General features: G+C 38.3%; 2 protein-coding genes and 1 non-coding gene across 4 annotated transcripts in view; 1 reads left to right on the top strand and 2 right to left on the bottom strand.

Annotated features, from left to right (window-relative positions):
- LOC143646853 (uncharacterized) overlaps window positions 1-18,449 on the top strand; it is an 84,853-nt gene extending 66,404 nt beyond the window's left edge. Inside the window, exon 4 of the mRNA XM_077116250.1 lies at window positions 18,133-18,449. Coding sequence (XP_076972365.1) covers window positions 18,133-18,310 — 178 coding nt within the window. The 3' untranslated portion in view covers window positions 18,311-18,449. The remainder of the gene's footprint in view (window positions 1-18,132) is intronic.
- On the bottom strand, window positions 5,222-23,461 carry LOC143646852 (olfactory receptor 2M4-like). Of its 2 annotated transcripts, none has more exons than XM_077116248.1 (4): window positions 23,364-23,461; window positions 14,992-15,126; window positions 12,601-12,694; window positions 5,222-6,242 (listed from the first exon to the last, which is right to left on the bottom strand). In XM_077116248.1, the coding sequence occupies exon 4, from the start codon at window positions 6,221-6,223 to the stop codon at window positions 5,288-5,290; it is 936 nt and encodes a 311-aa protein (XP_076972363.1). In that variant the 5' UTR covers window positions 6,224-6,242; window positions 12,601-12,694; window positions 14,992-15,126; window positions 23,364-23,461; the 3' UTR covers window positions 5,222-5,287. The 2 variants fall into 2 exon arrangements, with proteins under 2 accessions (XP_076972363.1, XP_076972362.1); XM_077116247.1 differs by having other exon boundaries at window positions 23,348-23,453.
- LOC143647444 (U6 spliceosomal RNA) lies at window positions 16,519-16,622 on the bottom strand. Its single transcript, XR_013158071.1, has one exon. It is a non-coding gene; the product is annotated as a U6 spliceosomal RNA (small nuclear RNA).
- Window positions 23,462-23,562: the final 101 nt, after the last annotated feature.

The following is a 23,562-nucleotide window of genomic DNA, read 5'->3' as shown; positions in this document are numbered from 1 at the left end:
AGGTGTTGGGCCATGAGTGAGACGGGGATGGTGGTGAGTCTGGCTGTGCCAAGCCCCTGCCCCCAGTCACCCGACAGGCCTGCCTGTCCCTGTCATGGGGGCTTCCATCCAGCGACCACAGCCTGCCCCCCGGCCCTCCCTCCCAGCCCAGGCCCAGGCCTGTCATTGAACCCTGTGTCCTCTCTGGGGTGCCCCTGGGGCCGGCTGTGCCTTGGGCCCAGGGTCCACCTGTACGCAGCCCAACCACCTTCAGTCTGGTCTGCCAGGCCTGGTGTCCTGGGCCGTGGTGAGAATCCCTCCCCACCAGCATGTGAACAGGAGGTGATTAAAACAAGAACATAAACCAAAAGCAATCCCCCTAGGTAGGAGTCTTGTTTTTTTTTTTAGTGTCATTAAAGTTTAATGGGACAATTAATATTTTTTCTTTTAGGAGTTTTCTTTTAATTTGTATTTTGGAAGCATTGCTTCAAAGCTAAACATGATTATTATGTGGTAGTTGATAAGAGGAGGAGCCAATAACCGGAATACGGCCCATTTCAGAGTGAGATATTAGGGTGGTCTCTGCCAAGGCCACCGGTGAAGCCAGGCCACGGCCAGGCCATGTGCAGGCCATGTCCATGCCACATGCAGGCCACATCCAGGCCACGTACAGACCATGTCCACACCACATGCAGGCCATGTCCACACCACGTGCAGGCCATGTCCATGCCATGTGCAGGCCATGTCCAGGCCACGTCCACACCATGTGCAGGCCACATCCACACCACGTGCAGGCCATATCCAGGTGCAGTAACTGAGCCAGTGAAATGAGACAGTGGGGAAGTCACTGCCCATGGCCAGCACTGCCCAGGGAACCCTAAGTGAGACCCACATGCAGTGAGCTGCCCACCAGTCCCAAGCCCCAGCCAGAGGTCTCTGGTTTTAGGATGGCATTGGGGAAAGGCCAGGGCAAGGCGGGTCAGAGGCAGCAGGCAGGTGGTCAATGAGTGTCTTGTCCAGGGTGAAGAAACTATCCAAACCACTGCCAGGGCACTGCCCATGCAGCCAGGGACCCTTAGGGCACTGCCCATGCAGCCGGGGTCCCTTAGGGCACTGCCCATGCAACCAGGGACGCTTAGGGCACTACCCATGCAGCCGGAGTCCCTTAGGGTGCTGCCCATGCTGCCGGGGACCCTTAGAGCACTGCCTATGCAGTCAGGGACCCTTACTGCATCATGGTTTCCTATCTGGTGAAGACATGTGCTGATGTTTCTGTTTCTCAAATGTCCACAGAAAACAGTCTGTGCTCTCCATAGCCAGTGAAAATCCTCTCCGAGTTCTCCCCCAGTTCCCTACCCTGACCCCACATTCAGAAAAACAGGAAAATCTAAGTGGTTTCAGCTTTGCTTTCTCCATAGCAGTTTGCACATTTTCTGTTTTCAAAGTTATTTTTAATGGACAGTTAGCTAGGGTCAGAGACACACTCTTTTGAGAATATTAGTTTTTAGACATTTAAAAGTTTAGTTAAATTTTACTTAAACTTGTGAAGGACTTTTCAAGAAGTAAACTATTTGAGAGATAATGAGTAACTGGATGGAAAACAAATCTTCATGTGTGTTTATCAGCATAATTTTTAAAAAATGGTTATGTTATTTCAGTTAACTTTCTTCATGTCATGTGACATGGCTTCATTTTGGCCACCCTCTTGTGAAAAGCCCTATTCACTGCTGACTGGATGGCACTGGACTTGTACAGTCCAGTCGGAATCTGTACAAGAACTACCATTTTCTATATAATTCTTTTATTTGAAAAACTCCCTTATTACATAGGGATTAAAATATCCTTTTTGTTTACTTAATATTTAATAAATATCATCCCTTACTCTTAACATTGACCTTCTGGTGCCCATTTACTCTAGACTGTGAAAAACTGGCTCTCTTCTGTCAACTTAGATTTCATCAGTCACTGCCATTCTTCCACTGTAAGAGTTACACTGCTTCTAGTGAAAATGATGGGTTATATTCAATAATGTGGACAATTTGATAGCAGTTTATGATTCTTTCTGGTTCAAAGTAGATTCAAAAGAAAGAATCATATCATTTTCACAAAATTTGGTGTTCCTACTTATTGCTTGGCCTCTCTTTCACTCCATTTTATTTTATTACAATATGTTTTTTTTCCAGAGCTCATTGACACATGGTTTTATTTTTGCTCTGCATTTATTTAGGCCACATTTTACAGCAGGATCTTATATAATTATTTTTGTCCATGCGTTGCTCATATCACTGACAACATGATGCTGTTCATAAAGGATTTCTTTAGTCAGAACTGACTTTGATTTCACCTGCCCTATTCAGATTTCACTGGAGCTGGTAAGTGGAGGGTTCCACACTTAATAGTGGAACAAGGAATCCTCGTGGACATTTGAGACAATATTCTACAACAATGTTCTCTTTGTGGATTTAAAGCCCAGTAACCTAACAGCTGTAATTACTCATTTTTATACCTAAATTGATTAGTTAATTCTGTGAAGGGCACACTGCTTTCTAGAGCTAATTAACACTAATATGCTTTCCATCTGGGTAATCTTCCCCCTTAAGATGTATAAACAGGACACCATACCTTTTTAGCACATCCTAATAATAAACATGCATCATAGCATTATTAGAATACATTATTTTCCCATGTGTTTACCTATTGTTTTAATTGTCTCTTGTGATTCTAAAGGAACATACACCTGTGGGTATAAGAGTATTTTAGAATTTTCTGTATGGAGTTTGCATTATTTTTGTTAGTATCCTATAAATGTGAGTGCATTTCAAAATTAAAAGGTTAAAAATAAGAATGAAGGGCTGTGGAAGGATAGCCCAGTGGTAGAATTTGTGTCTGAGAAGCAGGACACCTAAGTTTGATTCCTGGAGCCTGCTCATGACAAAAATAAATAAATAAATAAAAATAAGAATGAAGTGGGAACTCTATTTCACACTATACACAAAATAAACTCAAATTGGATCAATGGTCTAAATATGAGTGCTAAAACTATAAAACTCTTTAAAAGAAAACAGAGAAGTCAATCTTTGTGACTTTAGATTGAAGAATGATTTCTTAGATCTAACACTAGAAGCATAAGCCACAGTAGAAATAATTAATATTGTACTACATCAAACTTAAAACTTTTGAGATTCTAAAAGCACCATCAATAAGTAAAAAGACAACATTCAGAAAGCAAGAAAGTATTTGCAAATAATTTATCTGGTATGGATTTAATATCCATAATACATAAAGAACTCTGACACAATAATTCAAATACAATGAATTCCAAATGATTTGAACAGATGTTTTCCCAAAAATATATACAAATGGAAAATATGCACATGAAAAGTTGTTCAACATCATTAGTCATTATGGAAATGTAAACCAAATCCAAATGAGATACCACTTCATACCCACTAGGAGGGCTATAACCAAAGACAAAGAAAATAAACAACATCATAAACAACATGAAAAATGAGGAAAAAGTGCTTGAAAGGGTGTGTAGAAGTTGGTACTCTTATACACCACTGGTAGAAATTATCTACAGCCACTGTGGAAAACATTTTTTTATTTTGACAATTTTGTCAAAAATTAAGCATGGAGTTAGCATATGACTCAGCAATCCACTTAAGGGATTTTACTCAAGAGACTTGAAAACATAGGTCCATGCAAAAATTTTATGTTAGTATTCATCACAGAATTTTTTTGTTTAAAATAGAAAGTAGAAACACCTGAAATGTACATTAATTTATGAATGAACAACAACATGTGGTGTAACATTACAAAGAAATATCATTCAGTAATATAGAGGAATTTAGCACTAATACATGTTTCAACATGGGAAATCCTTGAAAACATAATGGTAAGTGAAAGAGGGAAGTCACTAAAAGTCACATATTGTATAATTTCATTTATATGAAATATCCAGAATAGGGAAAATGAAAAAGTTAGAAAATAGATTAGTGATAATCAGGGGCTGAGAGCAGAGGAAATGTGAAATGACTACTAATTCTATAACTTTTCTGTTTGAAATGATGAAAATATTTTGAAATTAGTCACAAAATTTGAAAAATTATTTGAATATTCTAAAATATTTTTAAAAGCCTATGATTTGTACAGTTTAAACAGGTGCATTTATGGTGTATGAATTTCATTTCAAATATAAACAAGCAATCACAACAATGAGAATATTCTATTTGCCTCAAAATATCTATAGTGCTCTAAAGGATGCAACAGTTTATAATTCATTGTACATGTTCTTAAAAGATAAAATCCAATTTAGTTAAAAACAGTTATACAGAAAGAGGATACTAAAAATAAATAACTACTGTAGCAAAATTATGTATAAATAAAACAAGGCAGCTCCAACAGAGCTGGAAATCATTTTGTGTAAAGGATTTAGAGGATCTAAAAATTTGAAGTGCAACCCATGATAACAATTTCCTTACATCAAGGATTTCATCAAATAGTTGGCATCAGTGACATATTAAAATAATATGTTTTAAGAGATTTAGAGGCCACAAACTTTTCAAGTAAAACTTTGCGAGTTCCTATATAATGGATAAAAAATTTTGTGTGATAATTAAGGAACATTTTATAAGTTATATAAAAATTGTGATTAATAACTTCAGGAAATCATAGTGTCCGTTTTTTTCAATAAAGAAGATGAAGATGAAGTTTCTGCAGTCAGAACAAGTAGATTCTGTTATCTAGAATCATTATATTATCCACTTGTCAAAGAAAGGCTAAAACTATTAGTCATTTTGTACAGCTACTTTAAAGACATGAAATTTGATGCAAAACTGTGCTGATACTTAACTTCCCATACTTAAATACTAGGTAATTAAGCTGAGAAGAGCCAGGAATAAAGAAGTCAATAAGCAAGAATAGAGATGAAACTGAAGAGAAGTACTGGCAGCTTAGAAATCAATAAACAAAGACACATCTCAACAAAAACAGTGAAACAACTCCAACCCTTACTTTGGGATGAAGCAAGGACTATTCATTCAAAAAGTTGATTTGAAAGACAAGCATTCTAAGGTTAGATAATACCCATGGTAAAAACCAATGCCATAAGAAAAATTCACATTGGTGAAGCAGTATATGCTAATATTTAGATACTACTTACTTATGATTCATCTATAATATTATACAAATTTTTAGTTTGAAAAAGATCATAGGAAAGATACAGACTAGCAGGATGAATGTTTCAAGTACTTCCAGTTTTCATGGGAGACTGTTAATAAAGCAGGAAATAAAAAGGGTTTTGATAGAGTTACAATAACTTTCCTTTTCCCAATAGCTTCTTAAGACCCCTGGATACCTCTTTGTTTCGGAAGCTGTAGATCAGGGGGTTCAGCATGGGTGTGAGGATGGCATAAAAGGCTGACACCATCTTGTCCTGGTCAGGGATATGCTTTGAGGCTGGTCTCATGTACATGAACATGGCAGCACCATAGTAGAGCCCAACCACAGCCAGGTGGGAGGAGCAAGTGGTGAAGGCCTTGTGACGGCTTTCCCTAGAGCCCATGTGGATGACAGCTTGAAGGACATGGGAATAGGAAATGATAATAACTGAGACTGGGAAGATTAGCATCACCACACAGCAAATGAAAAGCAGTTTTTCAAAGAAAGAGGTATCTGTGCAGGAGAGAGGTAGAAGGGCAGCAACATCACAGAAAAAGTGATGAATTTCCAGAGATCTGCAGTAAGTGAATGACAATACAGCTGCAAGCACAATGATACCGTCAAGACACCCCAGGATCCAGGAAGCAACAGTCATGAGCACACACAGTTTCTGATTCATGAGGATGGTGTATCGGAGAGGGTGGCAAATAGCCACATAGCGGTCATAAGCCATGACAGCCAACAGGAAACATTCAGCCCCAAGCAAGGACACATAAAAGAATACCTGTGTCCCACAACCTGACAGAGAGATGGATTTATTGCCAGACAAGTAGGTGAAGGCCATTTTGGGTACTGTTGTGCAAATAAGCATGAGATCCATGAGGGAGAGTTGGCTTAGGAGGAAGTACATGGGGCTGTGGAGTTGGGTGTCCAGGTAGATGAGGAGAACCATGGCAGTGTTACCCATGAAGGCCACTGTGAAGATGCCCAGGACCAGAGAGAAAAGGAAGGTGTTGATGGGGTTGTGACTGAAGATTCCCAGTAGCACAAAGTCAGGGGTGAATGTCTGATTTCTCAACTTCATGATGGTTATTTTGTCTTATCTGGAAGTTGCAGAGAAGGCAGCTGCTTATTTATTATTTCAGGAAAATATTTTTGAATGCATACCATGGGCAAGACCCTCTACCAGGCAATGCACATGACATATCAGATATTTTCACTAGTCTTCATTTTCAAGCAGTTTACTTACAGTAACAGTTATTTGAATTGATCTCATATTTTCCTGTTTTTTCTATCATTAATCCTTCACAGAGACCAATGTAAGAAGTGTTTTCTATTTTACAGACAAGAAAACTGAGTCATAACCTATTAAAATATTGACAGTTTCACAGTCAGTATAGGCTTGTTTCACAAGCCCAGTGTGAGACAGTATGGGATCAGTGCACCCTGTCATGACATGTATTCAACTTTATTTGGAAAAATTTACTAGTCTACATTTTAAACTGTCCACTTCATAACAAGCTCTAGAACCTGTCTAATCTAAACACTAGCTCAATATTTTCTTATAAAAAAGACATACTTTTCTTTTCTGAGAATAATTTTGTTTCTCCCAATATATGTGAGAAGGCGCCAGTCATATTTGGGAAAAAAAAATCTTTTCATCACAACAAAATTGTTATAAATTGAACATGATATATATCTGAGGGACAAAAGAAAACCCTTCCATGATCCTTAAAAGTTTCACTTCCTTGTGCTATTTTGGATGCTGATAGAGTCTGTTCCATCACAATGAATACAGGTGTGACTGTGTAAAATACCTGCTTCACAATAGCCAGAGATGGAGGTGTACTTGTGTGAGGTGTAGGTCACTGTGAAAAATAAGCCAGATTAACATTTAATCAGTAAATATCAAAGAGGTATTAAAATGGTTTAAGCTGTGGTATGAAGTTGCAGAATTCCTATGAATCAATTTTGCCTTTAAGGGGATCTCTCAATCCTAAAAGAACAGATGTATTGAAAGGTGCAGAACTATGTGAACTAGAGAGGACATATCTGCAGCTGCCTTGGATAACCTGAGTAAAGACAAGGCAGTGACAATGGAGTAAGGACAGGACAGGTTGGAGTATAACCAACTCTCTAGTTGTAGCAAATAGCTACCAATTACTGTCTCTAGCCTACATTGTTATGCTCCATCTCTAATACACCACACTATTTAGACCGTTCCCAAGAATAATTTTGCCACAAATTTGAAAAAGCCCCTACAAAAAATTCTCCTGGACTTCCAGACATGAAGGCCTGAAATACTCTAACATGTTCTTTCCTTACATACTTAACGATGTCTTTTTTATTATAGTATTGTTGTTTTAGCTGCTTTTAGTACAATCATATTTGGTATAACAAGATCATACTTTCTGATACCAACAGGTATTTTTTGATGATCATTTACCCTAGTGAGGGATTATAATTGTTGTCTAGACTTTCTTCCATTAAAAATATTAAGCACATAGTAGCTTTCAAAACATTTGACATAAAAGATAATTCAACTATCTTTTCTCTCTTGCATAGCCTAATCTTCCCTGGCTTAAATGCCAATACATCAAGCTTTTTCTATTTTATATCAGCAATTTAGAAAATAGTGTATATCAAACCAAATAACACCCCACCCAGTTTTTTAAGAACTACTCTGTAAGCTACACCTTACAACTTTGTGTAGACTATAGCTGTCATAGCAGTCTATTTTCTATGAACATTTAACTTTTGTAGCTGATACTTTTCCCAGAAAATTCTGATTGTGTATTGATATACTAAATAAATTCTACCATTATAGATAAATGAAGAACACTCTACACAGTAGGAAAAGAAATTATTAGTGACATTTGGTTTGTTTTAATGACACAGAAAAAAAGACATAACAATACTCATTCGCAGTCTACCTTTTAAGCATACAAGAGTAACTACAAGAGCGAGTTATGCCAAATATTGAAACCAGAGAATAACTGCTAAGCAGAAATAAAATGCATTCATTTGTTAGACAATTATGTATTTAATACATTTAATGTGATGAGGGAGTCCAAATGCCCTGTAACAAGAATATAGAAAATAGTTTTATCTACCTAAATAAATATCAAGTAGGCCCTTTTCTGAAGGTGAGCAACATAAAGAACTGATCAATTTTTTTTACTTTCAGTTTAAAAATAAGATCATCAAAATTTCATATTGAAATTGTAGAATTCCCACATCATAGTGAGGGCTGTTTGGGTGCTTTTCAATACCTCCTTATAAATCATTACTGGAAAATGGAGAAGACCAAAAAATGATAAAGACACCAAAAAAATTAAAAAAGTGACTTAGTGAAAGGAAAATTAAGCATGTGGAAAAGAGATAAAAGCATATAAGGAAAATGGATTCAAAGAAAGAGTAGCAAATACACAGGAAAAGGAAAAATAAAGATTAATTACAGAAAGCCTGGTGATTAGAGATTATATAATATGAATGGAGATGAAGGAGAAGAGAGTATAAACTAGGATTCAACTGGAGAGTAGAGACTTGGGTTGGCATGAGACTTTTTTTTTTTTTTTTTTTAGAAAGACAGAGAAGGAAGGAAGGAAGAAAGGGAAACATCTTTATTTTTATTATATTTTGTTTGTTTGTTTGTTTTTCTTTACATGGGCTGGGGCCGGGAATCGAACCGGGGTCCTCCGGCATGGCAGGCAAGCACTCTTGCCCGCTGAGCCACCGCGGCCCGCCCGGCATGAGACTTTTTGAGGATGCCCAACCACAATGGGCTACATTTCCTTAGACCTCTTGTTATTTTTCAACCTAGAGATTTCTACCCACACATGCCAGCATGTCCCACTTCTCCAGACGCTATCATACACACAATATAGTGAATTAATAAAATATGCATAATTTTAATAAACAAGCTGAGGAAAATTTACACTTATATGATCATGTATAGTGTTGCAAAATCTTTTTCAAATACATCATCTCATTTGGTCTTACCAATACCATGTGAAATCAGCAAAATAGGTAATGGATTCTCAAAAAGGAAGACTTTGTCATACTTACTGGTGTGGTCAAAGTGTAGGTGCAATGAATATATTCTCTTCTCTTTAATCTGGAAAGTGACAGTCACTCTCTGACTCTTAGCTATGTTTCAATATTTTTGTGTGTGTGTCTTACAGAAAAGATACAGCATCAGCATTTAGATTTTGGAAAGCACTCACATTTCAAGAGACCTTTAAACTTCACTCTGTAATAGACCTTAAATGTTTTCTATCTGCAGAGTTCAGTCCCTAGACTTCAATTATAGAAAGGTGTGACCTACATCATAGCCTCTCCTAAGAAACAAAACCCATGAGGACCCATAAATTCTGATTAGTCAGTAGTTGTCATTCTTTCTTTGAATACTGAGTCATAAACAATGGCTAGTGAATTACAGGCCATTTGGAGCTAGTCTGCACCCCATTTGTAGGTCTCTGGCTGGGAAAGACTGATTTTGAAAGTATTCTCTGGGATAGTCTCAGAGATTTTCCAGAATTTGCCCTCCAGGTGAAAGCAGTTTAAGACATGGAAAAGAATGTAAGAATCTGTTGAGGTAGATAGCCTGGGGCAAAGATTTGGTTGCTTTAAACCCCCTGGAGAGGGAATTCTGTCTCATAGGAAATAGTGAAAGCAAACAGCAGATGTTAACAAATAGAAAAAAGAATAAGCCACTAGATGGCAGGCAATTAAAATCAGAAGAACATATATAGAAAAGAATAGAAAAATATTGAGCAGTGTTTCAGGGACTTGAGTGGCAGTATGAAGCATATGTACATATGTATCATGGGTACCCTAGAAGCAAGAGGAAATTCTGTGGTCATGGCTTCAAATTGTGTTATGTAAATGAATGCATGGACTAATAATGTAGATCATTTTATCATTTTTGTGAAAAGTTAATGCCTTACATTTGCCATATTTAGTCAGTAAGAAACTGCCTTTCTTTCTTTCTGCTTTTATCCTATAATCTGTTCTTTTCTTTCCTTCCCATCTCTTATCAGAGATTCTTGAGTGTAATTTACTTTTGGAGGAAGGTCTTTAGGAACCACCAGTTTCTGCTCCTCAGTTGTTTCTGTTGTTTTCATAATCCCTACTCTTTCTGTCCTCCACCAATAATTTCACCTTTGCATTCTCTGTGACCAAGTTACCTATTGAGATATTGCTTCCTGTTTCAGTATATAACAATTTTCAGTGATTGTTCTGAGGCTTGTAGTAGAAAAAATTCATGAAAACACAGACAGTAAGGAATCTTTAGCTAGCAATGATTTTATGCTCTCCACATTTAGTAAGTGGCAAAATATTCAGAAGAAATATTACATACCCCCACAGAGATGAGGGGTTTTGAATTAAAAACATAAAAAGTCATCTTTTCAGACCATTTTTGAGTTATGCATATGATGTGGGAATTGGGCAGGTTCATTTTCCACCTTGCAGGATAAAGTTTGAAGAACTTATTTTCCTTTTTGTGATAAAAATAAAATGAACAACATCTTAGAATATGTACTGTATGCTCTGCCTAGAGAAAATATTTTCATGCTTTGTCTTTGTGGGTAGTCTAATTCAAGACTGCTTTACGACCATGACAAAGCATTTACTGTTGTTGGAGGTAACTTTTTCTTTTTGTCTGTTTTCATTTTTTATTGTGAATTATAGTATTCCAGTCATAAATTAAATTCCTATGTAATTTGAATCTTATAATGCAAAAAATGTAACCCTAAAGCTTTACCATAAATTTCTAATTGATTTTTCCTTTTTTCATGACCATAATACTAAAGTCCATAAGTATATAACATACAGAAATACTCATATAATATATGACCAAACAGGTCATACAGGTCATTCAGATTATATGTAAACTAAAACTATAGACCAATGTTGTATATACCTAGGGTTTTCTTCCTACCTAAAGCAGTTCTTATGTTATTATATTTTTATTTATTAGAAAAGTTGAGTGTTTACAGAATAATCATGCATAAATTGCAAGATTCCCATATTCCAGCATATTTTTAACACTGTGCTCTTCTGTGGAACATTTGTTACAATTGATGAAAGCACATTTTCATAACTGTACTATTAACTACAGTAAATTGTTTAATGTGGGGTTCACTATTTGATACTATAATCCCATGGATTTCATTTATGTATTATGTTACTATATACACTATTTAATATATTCCCTTTTAATCACATTCATATAGGTTTTCAGTGCTGTTAATTATATTCACCATGTTGTGGCACCTTCACCACCACCCATCACCAAAACACTTTGATCATTCCAAATGGGGACCCTGTTCACTTTGAGTCTTAATATCCCATTCCCCATTTCACCTCATGCCCTGGTAAACAATAATCTTGATTCTGACTCTGAGTTTGCTTATCATAACTGTCTCAAATCTGCACTTAAACCATTAGCCATTTCCCCTATGTATTGGGAGACCCCTTTTTAGTGTTGAGTTCTAGATAGAGTTGAGCCTTGTCCTATCCTCAAATGGTTGACTTGTTATAAAAACACCTGGACCTGAAGGCAGATCTCTGTGGTGTATTCCACAGGGGTTAGGAGACAGCAACCCCTGCACCCAAAACTTAGATTTCATTTGAGGCAGTTGGGAAACCCTGGACCTATGATGAAGGGCCTGAGTGTGTAAAGAGTCTACGTTATTGGACAAAGGGGTAGAGGGACAGTTAATTTTGTATACAGAATATGCAAGTCAGGTAAACCTCAGATAAACCCACCTTTATCTGCCCCAAGACCTGGAGCAGCACTCCTAAGGAAAGGCAGCTCTGGAAGGCCACTCCCTACTGAGGTAATGGAGTAGGGCCCTGGGCATTTTCAATTATAATATACACCATCTCCTGGCCTCACCTCTTGTTCTGAGATATCTTGAGTATCTCACTTTTGAAGAAAGCAGAAGCATAGCTTCTCCAAACTGAGCTTGTCATCCTTGGGTAAACTTCAGAAGCAGTAATTGCTTAGAAGCTAAGCAAGAATTGAAGGACTTTCACTTCTGTATTTGAAGAAGAACTTGTGTAATACAGTTGACTCCACTGATCTCTAATTGTGGAGGCTGCAGTGTTACAGATAGGAGGCTTCTGTTATTGTTATTTTATGCTTTTCCTGCTTGGGAATGGATGTATTGCACATAACTTAAAAATGTGAAAAGTCAAGCCCTTCAATTTTAACTTGTGTGCTTCATTTAACTGTGAATGTTCCTAGTCAGAGCAAATTCATTGCAAATTTCAAAAGTCATTTTTGTCCAATCCATTTAGAAATATATTACTAAAGGATACCAAAATGTTTTTATATAAGAAATTTTCAATTATCAGAAATTATGAATTAGTTAAAGAAAATGTACACTGAAAGTGAAGTACTTAAGACTGTCAGTCATTCCCTAATGGGATAATTTCCATCCAAGGTCTTACCTTGTATTATATTCACATCAGTGTGTTCTCTTGTGGCTTATGCATGTCCTATAGCTGGTAAATACTCAGATCATACATCTTTGCACTTTTCCTCCTTAAAATAAAAGAACATTTATTAAACTCTTTTATTAGAATAATGTTTTCCCATAGGATAAAAGTAATCTACATTTCATAGTGTACTAAAATACATTATCATCTATGAATTAAGATAAATATTATAGTCAAACCTAATTGTCCCCTGCAGGACTCTGGGAACACTATCTCTCCATAGATCCTAATTCCATGTATAGAACTTCCAGAGAGTAGAAGACCCCTCTGCATGGAGGGAGGTATAGGGGGACAAGCAGATACTGGCAAGCAGTGCTGCACTGAATCTGCTTCTGCCTTTTAAAGTTGTGTGGCTCTGGGCCAATGATCCAGTTTCTATATATGCCTCTGTCCTCTTAAGCTGAGAATAGCATGGTCATGCTTACTGAGCAGTCATGGGAAACAAAGATGAGACAGGAAAGGCTGGAGGAATACTCTCTGAAAAGTAGCTGTTACTACTTCTGTAGAGCATGGACTTGTCATTCCCTCTAATACTGCATGTTCTTAAAATGCAAATAGTGAGTACCTGTAGTGGGGTGAAGGAAGGAGCAGGTAGGTCTTGTGAGTGGATGTCTTACTGTCTGGAATACCCTGTCTTCGTTCTTTGGAATTCCCTCTGTTAATCCTCAGGAATAATCACAATGTGCCTTTCCTCATTCTTCATACGTGGGCACTGACACTCATAACAGCAGTTCACCCTGTGGGATGACTAAGCAGTTGTGGGACCAAGTGGAAGGGTAGAGTTTTCTAGCCCTAATGCTCCTCTTCTCAAACATGTGAAGGGGTAGGTGCAAAGCACTGACACCCACTTCCCTGGGTTTCAGCTATTGTCTGTCATATGTCAACTTAACTCCTTCCGTATCCAGGTCAATGTGGCTGCAAGAAGGCATCCTCTTTTCCCAGGACCAAACTTCATGGATTACTGCATGAGAGGCCTTTAGTCACCAATATTGAGATATGGGCCAAATCCTCCTCCCTGGCAGCCTTTTGGAACCTGGCTGCCACTTCCAACTCTGTGTCAACCATCACCACCACCACCTCCACCTCCTCCAATTGCTATGTAGACCTGACCAGTAGGATCTGACTTGTGAAGCATAAGCAACTTTCCTTAATACACTACTGTAGAAAATATTAGACTTGTGACAGCAAGGCTTTGCAATATAAGGACAAACCTGGCTGAGGATCTGGTCACCTTCTTCATGTTTCTTAGGACATGTGATGGGCTCCAGCATCTCCCCACACTGAGCACTGTCTCTTGTGGATGAGGAAAGCTGTTGTTTATAGAGCTAAAAATATCAGCCTCAGAGACTTGTTTTAAACATCAGTGCCAAGCTCTATGAGGAGCAGGACACACCCTTGACTTCAAGACAAGCATGAGGTCCACTCAGGGCTAGTGTATTGGTGTGCCAAAGGCACAATAGTGGCAGTGAGATTATCAACAAAATCCCTTTGTTACTATCATTATCTAAGTTTATAATTGAAATAGGGATCACTTGTTTCCCTTGGAATTCAGAAGGTCCTGAATCTGTGTGAAAAGAATGCCTGGAGGTTTGGGGAATTTGATTTTGTTCTGACTGGATATATTGCCTGCTGTCATAAAACCTAGTTCAGAGGGGCAGATACTTAGTGTGCAATTCAAGGCCATTCCTGAGCTGCAACAGCTTAACCTCTCTTTTCCTCCCCAACATCCTCTGGTGCCTGGCCCTGAGCCTCAGATCTGTATCTCCTAAACATTCCCATACAAAGTCTGAATTCTTTGCCAGTGTTCCTGCTGTCAAAGATCCTAATACCTATTTTCTGAGGGGCTTATTCAGAGCCTCTTTTTTGTTATCCAAGAAATGGTGGATAATTTTGGCATTATAAAGTCATAGAGAGGCTGAAAAAGTAAAGTACATAAAGTATCTGACAAAATACATGGTATTTGAGTTGCACTTACCCTTCTCAAACTTGAAATGAACAAGCACAAAAAGATCATAAAAAATGACAATGGGCTAAATGGAGGTTTAAAAACTTGGGGCCCAGGGACTCACTATTCCTGTTTCAGAAGTTAAGGGAAAGGTAATTGTTCTAGTTTGCAAGCTGCCAGAATGTGATATACCAAAAATGAAATGGCTTTTAAAAAGGGAAATTTAATAGATTGCAAGTTTACAGCTCTAAGGCTGTGAAAATGTCAAAATTAAAGCAAGGCTATAGAAATGTCCAATCTCAGGCATCCAAGATTACATTCAAGAAGCTTATTACATTCAGGATTTCTCTCTCAACTGGAAGGGCATATAGCGAACATGGCAAAATTTGCTAACTTACTCTCCAGGCTTCTGGTTTCATGAAGCCCTCCCAGGGGCATTTTCCTTCTTCATCTCCAAAGGTCTTGGGCTGCAAGGCTCTTGTGGCTCTTTGCAAAATTGTCCCATCTTAAAAGGCTCCAGTAAGCAATCCCACCTTGAATGGATAGAGACATATCTCCATGGAAACCATATAATCAAAAGTTACCACCCACAATAGGGGGGGTCACATTTCCATGGATAATCAAAAAGCCCCCACCCAGCAATATTCAAAGAGGATTAAAGGATATGGCTTTTCTGGTGTACACCACAGATTCAAACTGGCACATTATACCCTCTGGGCACCAAAAAGACACATTCTTTCCACATGCAAAATACATTAATTACATCACAATATCAGAAAGCTTTTAACAATTTCAGTAACAATAAAAATATTATACAAAGTCAGAAACAGTACAAAATTTCATCAAAGTCAGCTTCAGGCATGGTCTGTCCTAAGGCAAAATTATCCTATGGCTCTCGACCTGTAAAACTCAGAACAAGTTATGTGCTGCCAATATACAAAGGAGGGACAGCAATAGGATTTATATTCCCATTTCCATTGAGAAATTGGAAGGATCAGAGGGGTCACAGGATTAAAGCAGCTTCCAAAATCTGCAGGGCAAACTCCATTAGATTTCAAAGTCTGAGATTCATTTATCTTTGAGGCTTTAGAATATGGCACTCCTGCCTTTCCAAGGGTCTATGCAATAGCCCATCTCTCTCTAAATGAAACCTTGGGGGGACATTGCAGGGACCACCTCTTTCTTGGCTCCACCTTCTCCAAGCACTGGGGATCACTGCTGTCTCTGGAGCACATGCTCAGCCCCTCCATATGGGTGCAGCCAGACTCTCCCCTTTTCCCAAGGAATGTGCTCTACCCTCTCCAAGGCCCCACGCAACACAACCCTTCCACTGCAATGAAGTGGAAGGCCCACCTTCTAAGTACTTGTGTAGGTCTAATCTCCTGGCCCAAGTTTCTTGACTTCAGAATTTAGATTCCATATTTCTAATTCTGAAGACATTTTACCTTTACCTCTTTTCTGAGAATTTTAGTCCAGACTGAAAGTGGTTGCATATATACAGATCCCACAATACTCTTGTTGGTTTCCTATGTAGTAAGCAAGGATCATGCCCATCTGACAGGAGTTTCCATAAACCTTTCCTGATGAAACAATATGGCTGACTGGTTGCACATTTGGTTAAATCCTCACATGAAGCACTATTCTCTGGGGTCTCCTTTCCTGGAAGCCCAGAATTGTCTAGAACATTAACTTTTGGTTTCTTTATACCTAAGAATTTAGTTCTCGGCTTATCTCTTTCCTTATTTTGCTATAAGCTGTGAGGAAAAACCAGGCTGCACTTTCCACATTTAATCTGATAGACTCTTCTGCTAAATTTCCAATTTCATAGCTTTCAAAATCTGCCTTCCATCTAAAGTCAGCTGTCAGTTTTGATAAATTTTCTGCAACTTTATTTTTTTATTTATTTTATTATTTTTTTATTAAAAGAAAATATGGAACACTTCACAAATTTGCATGTCATCCTTGTGCAGGGGCGATGATAATCTCTGTATCATTCCAATTTTAATATATGTGCTGCTGAAGCAAGCACAATTTTCTGCAACTTTAAAACAAAGGGCACATTCTTTCCAGTTTGCAACAACACACACCTCATTTCTGTCTAGAACCTCATCATAAGTATCTTTAGAGTCCACATTTCTACCAACAGTCTCCTCAAAGCATTCTAGACCTTCTCTATCAAGCTCCTCACAACTCCTCCGGAATCTTCCTCTTATCCATTTAAAAAGCAACATCAATATGTTTGGCATTTGCAAACCACAGCAGCACCCCACATTTCTGGTACCAAAATCTATTCTAGTTTGCAAACTGCTGGAATGTGATATACCAGAAATGGAATGGCTTTTAAAAAGGGGAATTTAAGTTGCCAAGTTTACAGTTCTAAGGCTGTGAAAATGTCAAAATTAAAGCAAGGCTATAGAAATGTCCAATCTAAGGCATCCAAAGAAAATATACCTTGGTTCAAGAAGGTTGATGACGTTCAACATTTCTTTCTCAACTGGATAGTGAACATGGTAACATTTGCTAGCTTTCCTCTCCAGGTTTCTTGATTCATGAAGCTCCCCCAGGGGCATTTTCCTTCTTTATATCAAAGGTCTTAGGCTGCATGGGCTCTTGTGACTCTTTCCAAAATGGTTCTGTGTTAGTTAGATTCAGTTGTCAACTTGGCCAGGTGAGCATACCTAGTCTTGTTGCTGTGGACATAAGCCAATGGTACGTGAACCTCATCTGTTGCTAATTACATCTGCAGTCAACTAGGAGGTGTGTCTGCTGGAATGAGTGACGTTTGACTTAATTGGCTGGTGCTTAAATGAGAGAACGCAATGTAGCACAGCCTAAGCAGCTCGGCATTCCTCATCTCAGCACTTGCAGCTCAGCCCAGGCCTTTGGAGATGCAGAAAGAAGTCACCCCGGGGAAAGTTGTTGGAACCCAGGGGCCTGGAGATAAGACCAGTAGAGACCATCCTGTGCCTTCCATGTAAGAAAGAACCTCAGTGGAAAGTTAGCTGCCTTTCCTCTGAAGAACCAACAAAATAATTCTTTTATTAAAAGCCAATCCGTCTCTGGTGTGATGCATTCCAGCAGCTAGCAAACTAGAACAGGTTCCCTCTTAAAAGGCTCCAGTAAGCAACCTTACCTTGAATGGGTAGAGACATATCTCCATAGAAACCATCTAAACAAAAGTTACCACCCACAACTGGGTGGGTCACATCTCTATGGATAATCAAAAATTCCCACCCAGCAATATTCAATGAGGATTAAACAACATGGCTTTTCTAGGGAACACCACAGATTCAAACTGGCACAGCCATTTAAACTCATCCCCTAGCAGTTAAAGGAAAATTATGGGACTATGTACACAGATGGATTAAGAGACCTATATCTAATATATAAATGCACATTTGCTTTTATACCATATAGTCAGAGAGATGCAGGCAGACATTCAATTATTCATTCCTTGCCCAAGAAATAATATAATAGGCAAAAGCATATAGGAAACAATTAGATTATATTGAAATAACAAAAAACTCTTTGCCTTGCAGGATGATCAGTGTGAGACTAAGAAAAAAGCGACCTTTGGCAGTGATCAGCAGCTGGGCTATTGTAAACTCATGTGATGAGGAATGTGACCCTATTTTCTCATGTTATATATCAAAACTGTCATTCATTTCCTTTCTTTCATCCTTTTCTCCATCTGGGCAATTTGGTGAGAACCCTTGATGTACCCTCCTTGTGTGTTGCCAAGCTTACCAAAGGTGAAAGCCCTTGCTGGCCACATCCCCTAACCACAATAAAAACTCAAGCCTTTCTCCTTTCCATCACTAAGCCATTTCAGACCTCCTTGAGAGGATTGTCTCTCTCTACCCAGACATTAATGATGTAAATAATAAATATTGTAATATCCACTTAGTGTGTTTTACATCAATAATCTCAACATTTGAACCAAACTTTGAATTGAACCCAAGTGTCCTGCCCTTATTGAGGACTACACTTAGAGGCAAAAGAAATTCTAACACTGTTAAAATATTAGACAAGGTATTATTTACATGAGTTTATTTGAGTTACCCATTTCTCAGTATAGTGACATTGCCTCCTGTCCCTAACACTAAAAATATTTTCTTTGTACTCTATAATAGAAGATGCTTGTGAATCAGACAAAATTGAAGAAGCTAAATACCAGATTGTGATTGAGAGTTGTATTTAAGATAGCAAATCTGAATCACACCCAAGTGGTTCACTCAAATGAATTTGGAAAACTGTAGCTACATCTTATACCTTCTTGGTCAAATTAATAACAAGGATTTTATTATTATTTGGTTTTGTAAATGGAATCTTTCCTTAATTTCATTTTTGGATTGTACATTTCCTCAAGTACCTGTGATGCTGAATATTCCAGTGACACAATATGTCTTTTTGACTAGGGCCATATTGAAACATGCAGGCTGAGAAAATGATATCAGATTAAACGTACTTAAAAATAAAAACCGATACTCATCCCCCAAATTATTTGCTGTTTTTTCCTAGAACAGGCCACAGTACAGAAATAAGTGGGGCTTCTGGGAAAATTGATGAAGGTATCTGTTGAAGGTTTTATGAACTTCAACAGAATTAAAAGGCTCACCCTATTTTCCTTAATTTAAGCTAAATGATTTACCCAAGAAGAAGGAAAAGCTTATTGTTAAATAAGGCCTTCCTTGATAAGATTTCCCTGGACTGGAATCCAGGGAATGCCCTATGGTTTGTAAAACTGATGAGGTTTTCAAATACATAAAAAGGGACAGAAATAAACCTATATTTTCCTAGAGAGAGCAGAGCTTTGAGCGTAGCCAAGGATTAACATATATAATTAAACCTCTATAAACTTTACTTAGATGTTTATTAACCTTCTGATATATTGTAATGCAGCCATCAAGGCCCACAAGTGGAGTATCTGTTGAGGTGTGTAATGCTCCCCCCTACAGCCTGAGATTGGTGACTTTCAGTGCACAACAGGTCAAGCAGACCTGGCTGCAATGTACATACTCTCCATCCAGCTCACCCAGCTGCCATAGTCAGGGATAGGTGGACCTGAGGGGAAGAAGAGATCCAAGGATACTATCTTCTAGGAAGAAAGGAAAGTGAAGTCTGGCAAACTGCTGATCTGTCTAGCTTTAAATGGATCCTCAATTAGAGGTGCATCCCCTGCAACAGGTCCAGGCCTTGGTTTGGAGGGAAATTACTAATAAATCAAGTGCAGAAGGAGAACTTCAATGCAAACCCAAACAAATACAAAACCTTACATGACTGAGGGAAACCAACTTTCAAAATAATGCTATCAAAATAATCAAATGCCTTGAAGACAACAGAAAATCAAAAAGCATATAATGATGCAGGCAGTTATGACCCAGCCAGATGACCAAATTAAAACACTGGAGGTGACACACAATCAGGGACAACTAAAAAAGGTTGTTCATAAAAATCTCCTAAATCAATTCAATGGTTTGGCTAATGACATAAAGGATAGCAAGAAGATACTAGAAAAGCATAGAGAAGTATTTGATAGAATAAGGAACTTTCAAAAATAAATACTTTTGTGCCTTGCCTATGTGCTTACATAAATGAAACTCAGTAAATTTTAGTGGAATGAATGGACTGCTTCTTCTGATTTGGCTTAACATTTTCATTGTCCCACTGCCTTTTTTTTTTTAACATGGGCAGGCACTGGGAATTGAACCTGGGCTTCTGGCATGGCAGGTTAGAATTCTGTCTGCTGAGCCACTATGGCCCACCCTGACCCACTAGCCTTTAAGAGTTCTGAGTCAGGAACAACTTTGGGTTTGTTGACATTTGCAGTGTCCATTCTGAGGCTTGACAGAAGACCTGTCAAGATCCTGAAGACTTTAAAAATAAAATCATGAAGAGGACTGGCTACTGCCTATGTAGGGCCTACCTGCCCCCTGCTTAATTTAAATTTGGGGAAAAGGGTAGCTTTTCATTCTAAAAAGAAAGAGATTATTGCTGGGGTGTAAACTGAATGCAGGCATGGCTCCAACAAATCTACACACTTACCCTGCCCGCTTATGAGCTGTGAGTTCTGCCATGTTGACCCTTCTTCCCGGCAGAGGTAGATCCATTTTACCTTTTTTCCTGCCTAGAGTACTCTATATTTCAGGGTGGGTTTTCTTGCAATCCTATGACATACTCTATAACATATTTGCACCAGAACAACAAGCACACCACAATCTCAGCCCTACCAGCAATCTGTATCAAATATTCCTGGTCACTGAATACATACACCCCTCAACTTGACACACCCTCCCATCCATGCAGAGAACAATTATACTTCCCCAATACTCAAACATTCCCCAAAAGATATGGAAAAACCCTAGAATTTTCCAAAGAAGAACATTGTTAAAAATCCTTATACCATAGATCCTATGAATAAATGTATATAAATTAAATAAATTTATATAAATCACCCACCCAATCCTAGAAATACACACAAGCCAGTACACACTCTGAAGAAATAAATCACTATCTCCAGTCAACCAAATATGAGTACACATGAAACCACTTCCATGTCCCTAATTATACCCCCTACTCTCACATCCAGAACTCTTAGATGTAATTACACCATGTACCCCCAATATATAGATATACAATTACTCCACTGTGATATATTGAACTATATAACTCAGTTCAGACATGTCTCAATCCATTTTTCTGTGGATGTGAAACCATTGTAAATAGAATCTCCTGAAGATGTTTTTAGTTAACATGTGACCCAAGTAAATGAAGGTGGGCCTTATTCCAGATTGCTAGAGGCCATATAAAAAGAACTGGGAAGTCAGAGAAGCTAGAAAGGAGAGGACATTGCCAAGTGATACGAGGTAGAAACACATCCAGGAGTTGCCGGTGGTCAGCACCACAACACTATAGACATTCAGGAGAAATCACCTCCAAATCTTTATTTGGAGTTCAAACCTCAAAGTGACCAAAGAATGCTTGTTGTTTAAGGCAACACATTTTGTGGTGTTTGTCATAGCAGCTCAGGCAAACTAAGATATTTACTTCCATGTATAAACACACACCCCTATCACTACATCAGGTACATACATACTAACTTCCCAGGATACACAGTAATAATTCCATACTGATAAAATCAAATTCATAGCATTTGAAGATGTACGTCCAAATTGCAATGATCCTTGAATACACAATACACTCAATATACACAGGCCTCAGTTATAATCCAAAATTCTCCAGCACACTACAAATATGCAAAAGTACCACTCTGTTCCCCTCATATGCACATATATCCCCAAACCACTTACATACACATAATCCTTACACTCAAAAATACTCATAGAATTAAGTCCAGCATCTTCCAGAATACAGACTCATGACACCCCACAGTCCTTCCATCCAACATTTACCATATCTACCTGCTACACAAAATAGTGCTATAGTTACACTCAATGACATATACACACACAACTCCTGAAAATCACATAAATATTTTCAACACTCAACATGAACTACATACAAATAAATGATTTCCCCATCTCCACAAATATACAAAACACATAGACCCTATAAACTAATATACACAGACACATTTCCTGACACTGCCTATATGCATAGGTAGAAAACTGACAAACCTACCACTGAACACTGAAAAATCTGCAAAATTCATGGGGAAAACACACACGTTAAAAAAAAAACCTCAAAGTCTCAAATTACAAATAAATAACCCCAAATCCTTGATATAGGATCTCTCACACTTTGCAAAACCACTGAGCCCAAGCTACACTCAAAAAACACTCATGACTTCTTATTCCCAAATATCTACACCAACACCACCATCCACACATATGAATACATGTACTTTATTCCCACCAACCCATTAAATACATACACTAACCACAAACTGAATTTATAGGACCACAGTCCCAATAACATGCACAGTATAGCTTATAATCTGAATTTTTACATATCCAAGAGGCCCACAGATAGTATATAGAAAATATTCCATTTCCAGGAGCACAGTCATTTCTTCCCTACAAAAGCAAAAGCTTCAAATACATGTATTGACCACTAACAATCCAAGGAAGAACACACATGAGGCTCACACACCAACACATTCCCTCCCACAGAACTACCACTCCTCAAGATAAAACCATGTTACAGCCCAATTATGCATAGAGCAGTGTGTAGCAAAGTTTAACAAAATGAACATCTAAGTGAATGTGGTGGTCATATAATCACACATATAATACACTTTAATAGGTGTGCAGCACATAATCTACAAAATAAAAAATATACAACATCATTTATGATAATCCATTCAGCCAATTTTTCTTCTATAAGGCTTCTGATTTCTATACCACAGAATTCCACTCAAGTTTTAATGTTAGCTACCCCTTTCCTCACAGAACAATGTTTTTCAAATACTGAAGAATTTGACATAATTGTGTTATTAGAAGGGGGCCAATTGAGCCTTGACACACTGTTAAGTTTACTTTATGTTATTAGATTTCCTAACACACTTAAACTCTTCACAATTGAAAAATCAGTAAATTCAGCCTGGTCTGGGTCTGCACGTTTCTAATCTCCGTGGTATAAATGCTCTCCCCATGGTGTGGGGCGGGAACCTGAGGGCAAGAGCGCCCCCCTAGGAAACAGCTTCTGAGAGACAGCAGACGCAAATAACCCAAGTACATACACTAGTTAGCCCAGTGACAGCATTAGAAAGCCATGAGGCTGAGTAGCCATTACCTTTAATTTTATATACCTGAAGTATAAAAGGGTATGAGCAGCGAGATTGCAAAAGGAGGACAGGCCCTTCCACATCCAGCACCGAAATCCTTCCTTGAGAACGTGCCCTTAGTGCCGCACATGCGCTTTCCTTCAAGGGGCATTTCCCAGCGGACCCCTGGGGAGGCTGAAGGGCAGGAGACCACGTGCCCCAATGCCCCGCCTCCCCCCCCTTC

The sequence above is a fragment of the Tamandua tetradactyla genome, chromosome 9 (assembly GCF_023851605.1).
Source record: "Tamandua tetradactyla isolate mTamTet1 chromosome 9, mTamTet1.pri, whole genome shotgun sequence".
NCBI lineage: Eukaryota > Metazoa > Chordata > Mammalia > Pilosa > Myrmecophagidae > Tamandua > Tamandua tetradactyla.
This window is presented reverse-complemented; position numbering and strand designations above follow the sequence as displayed.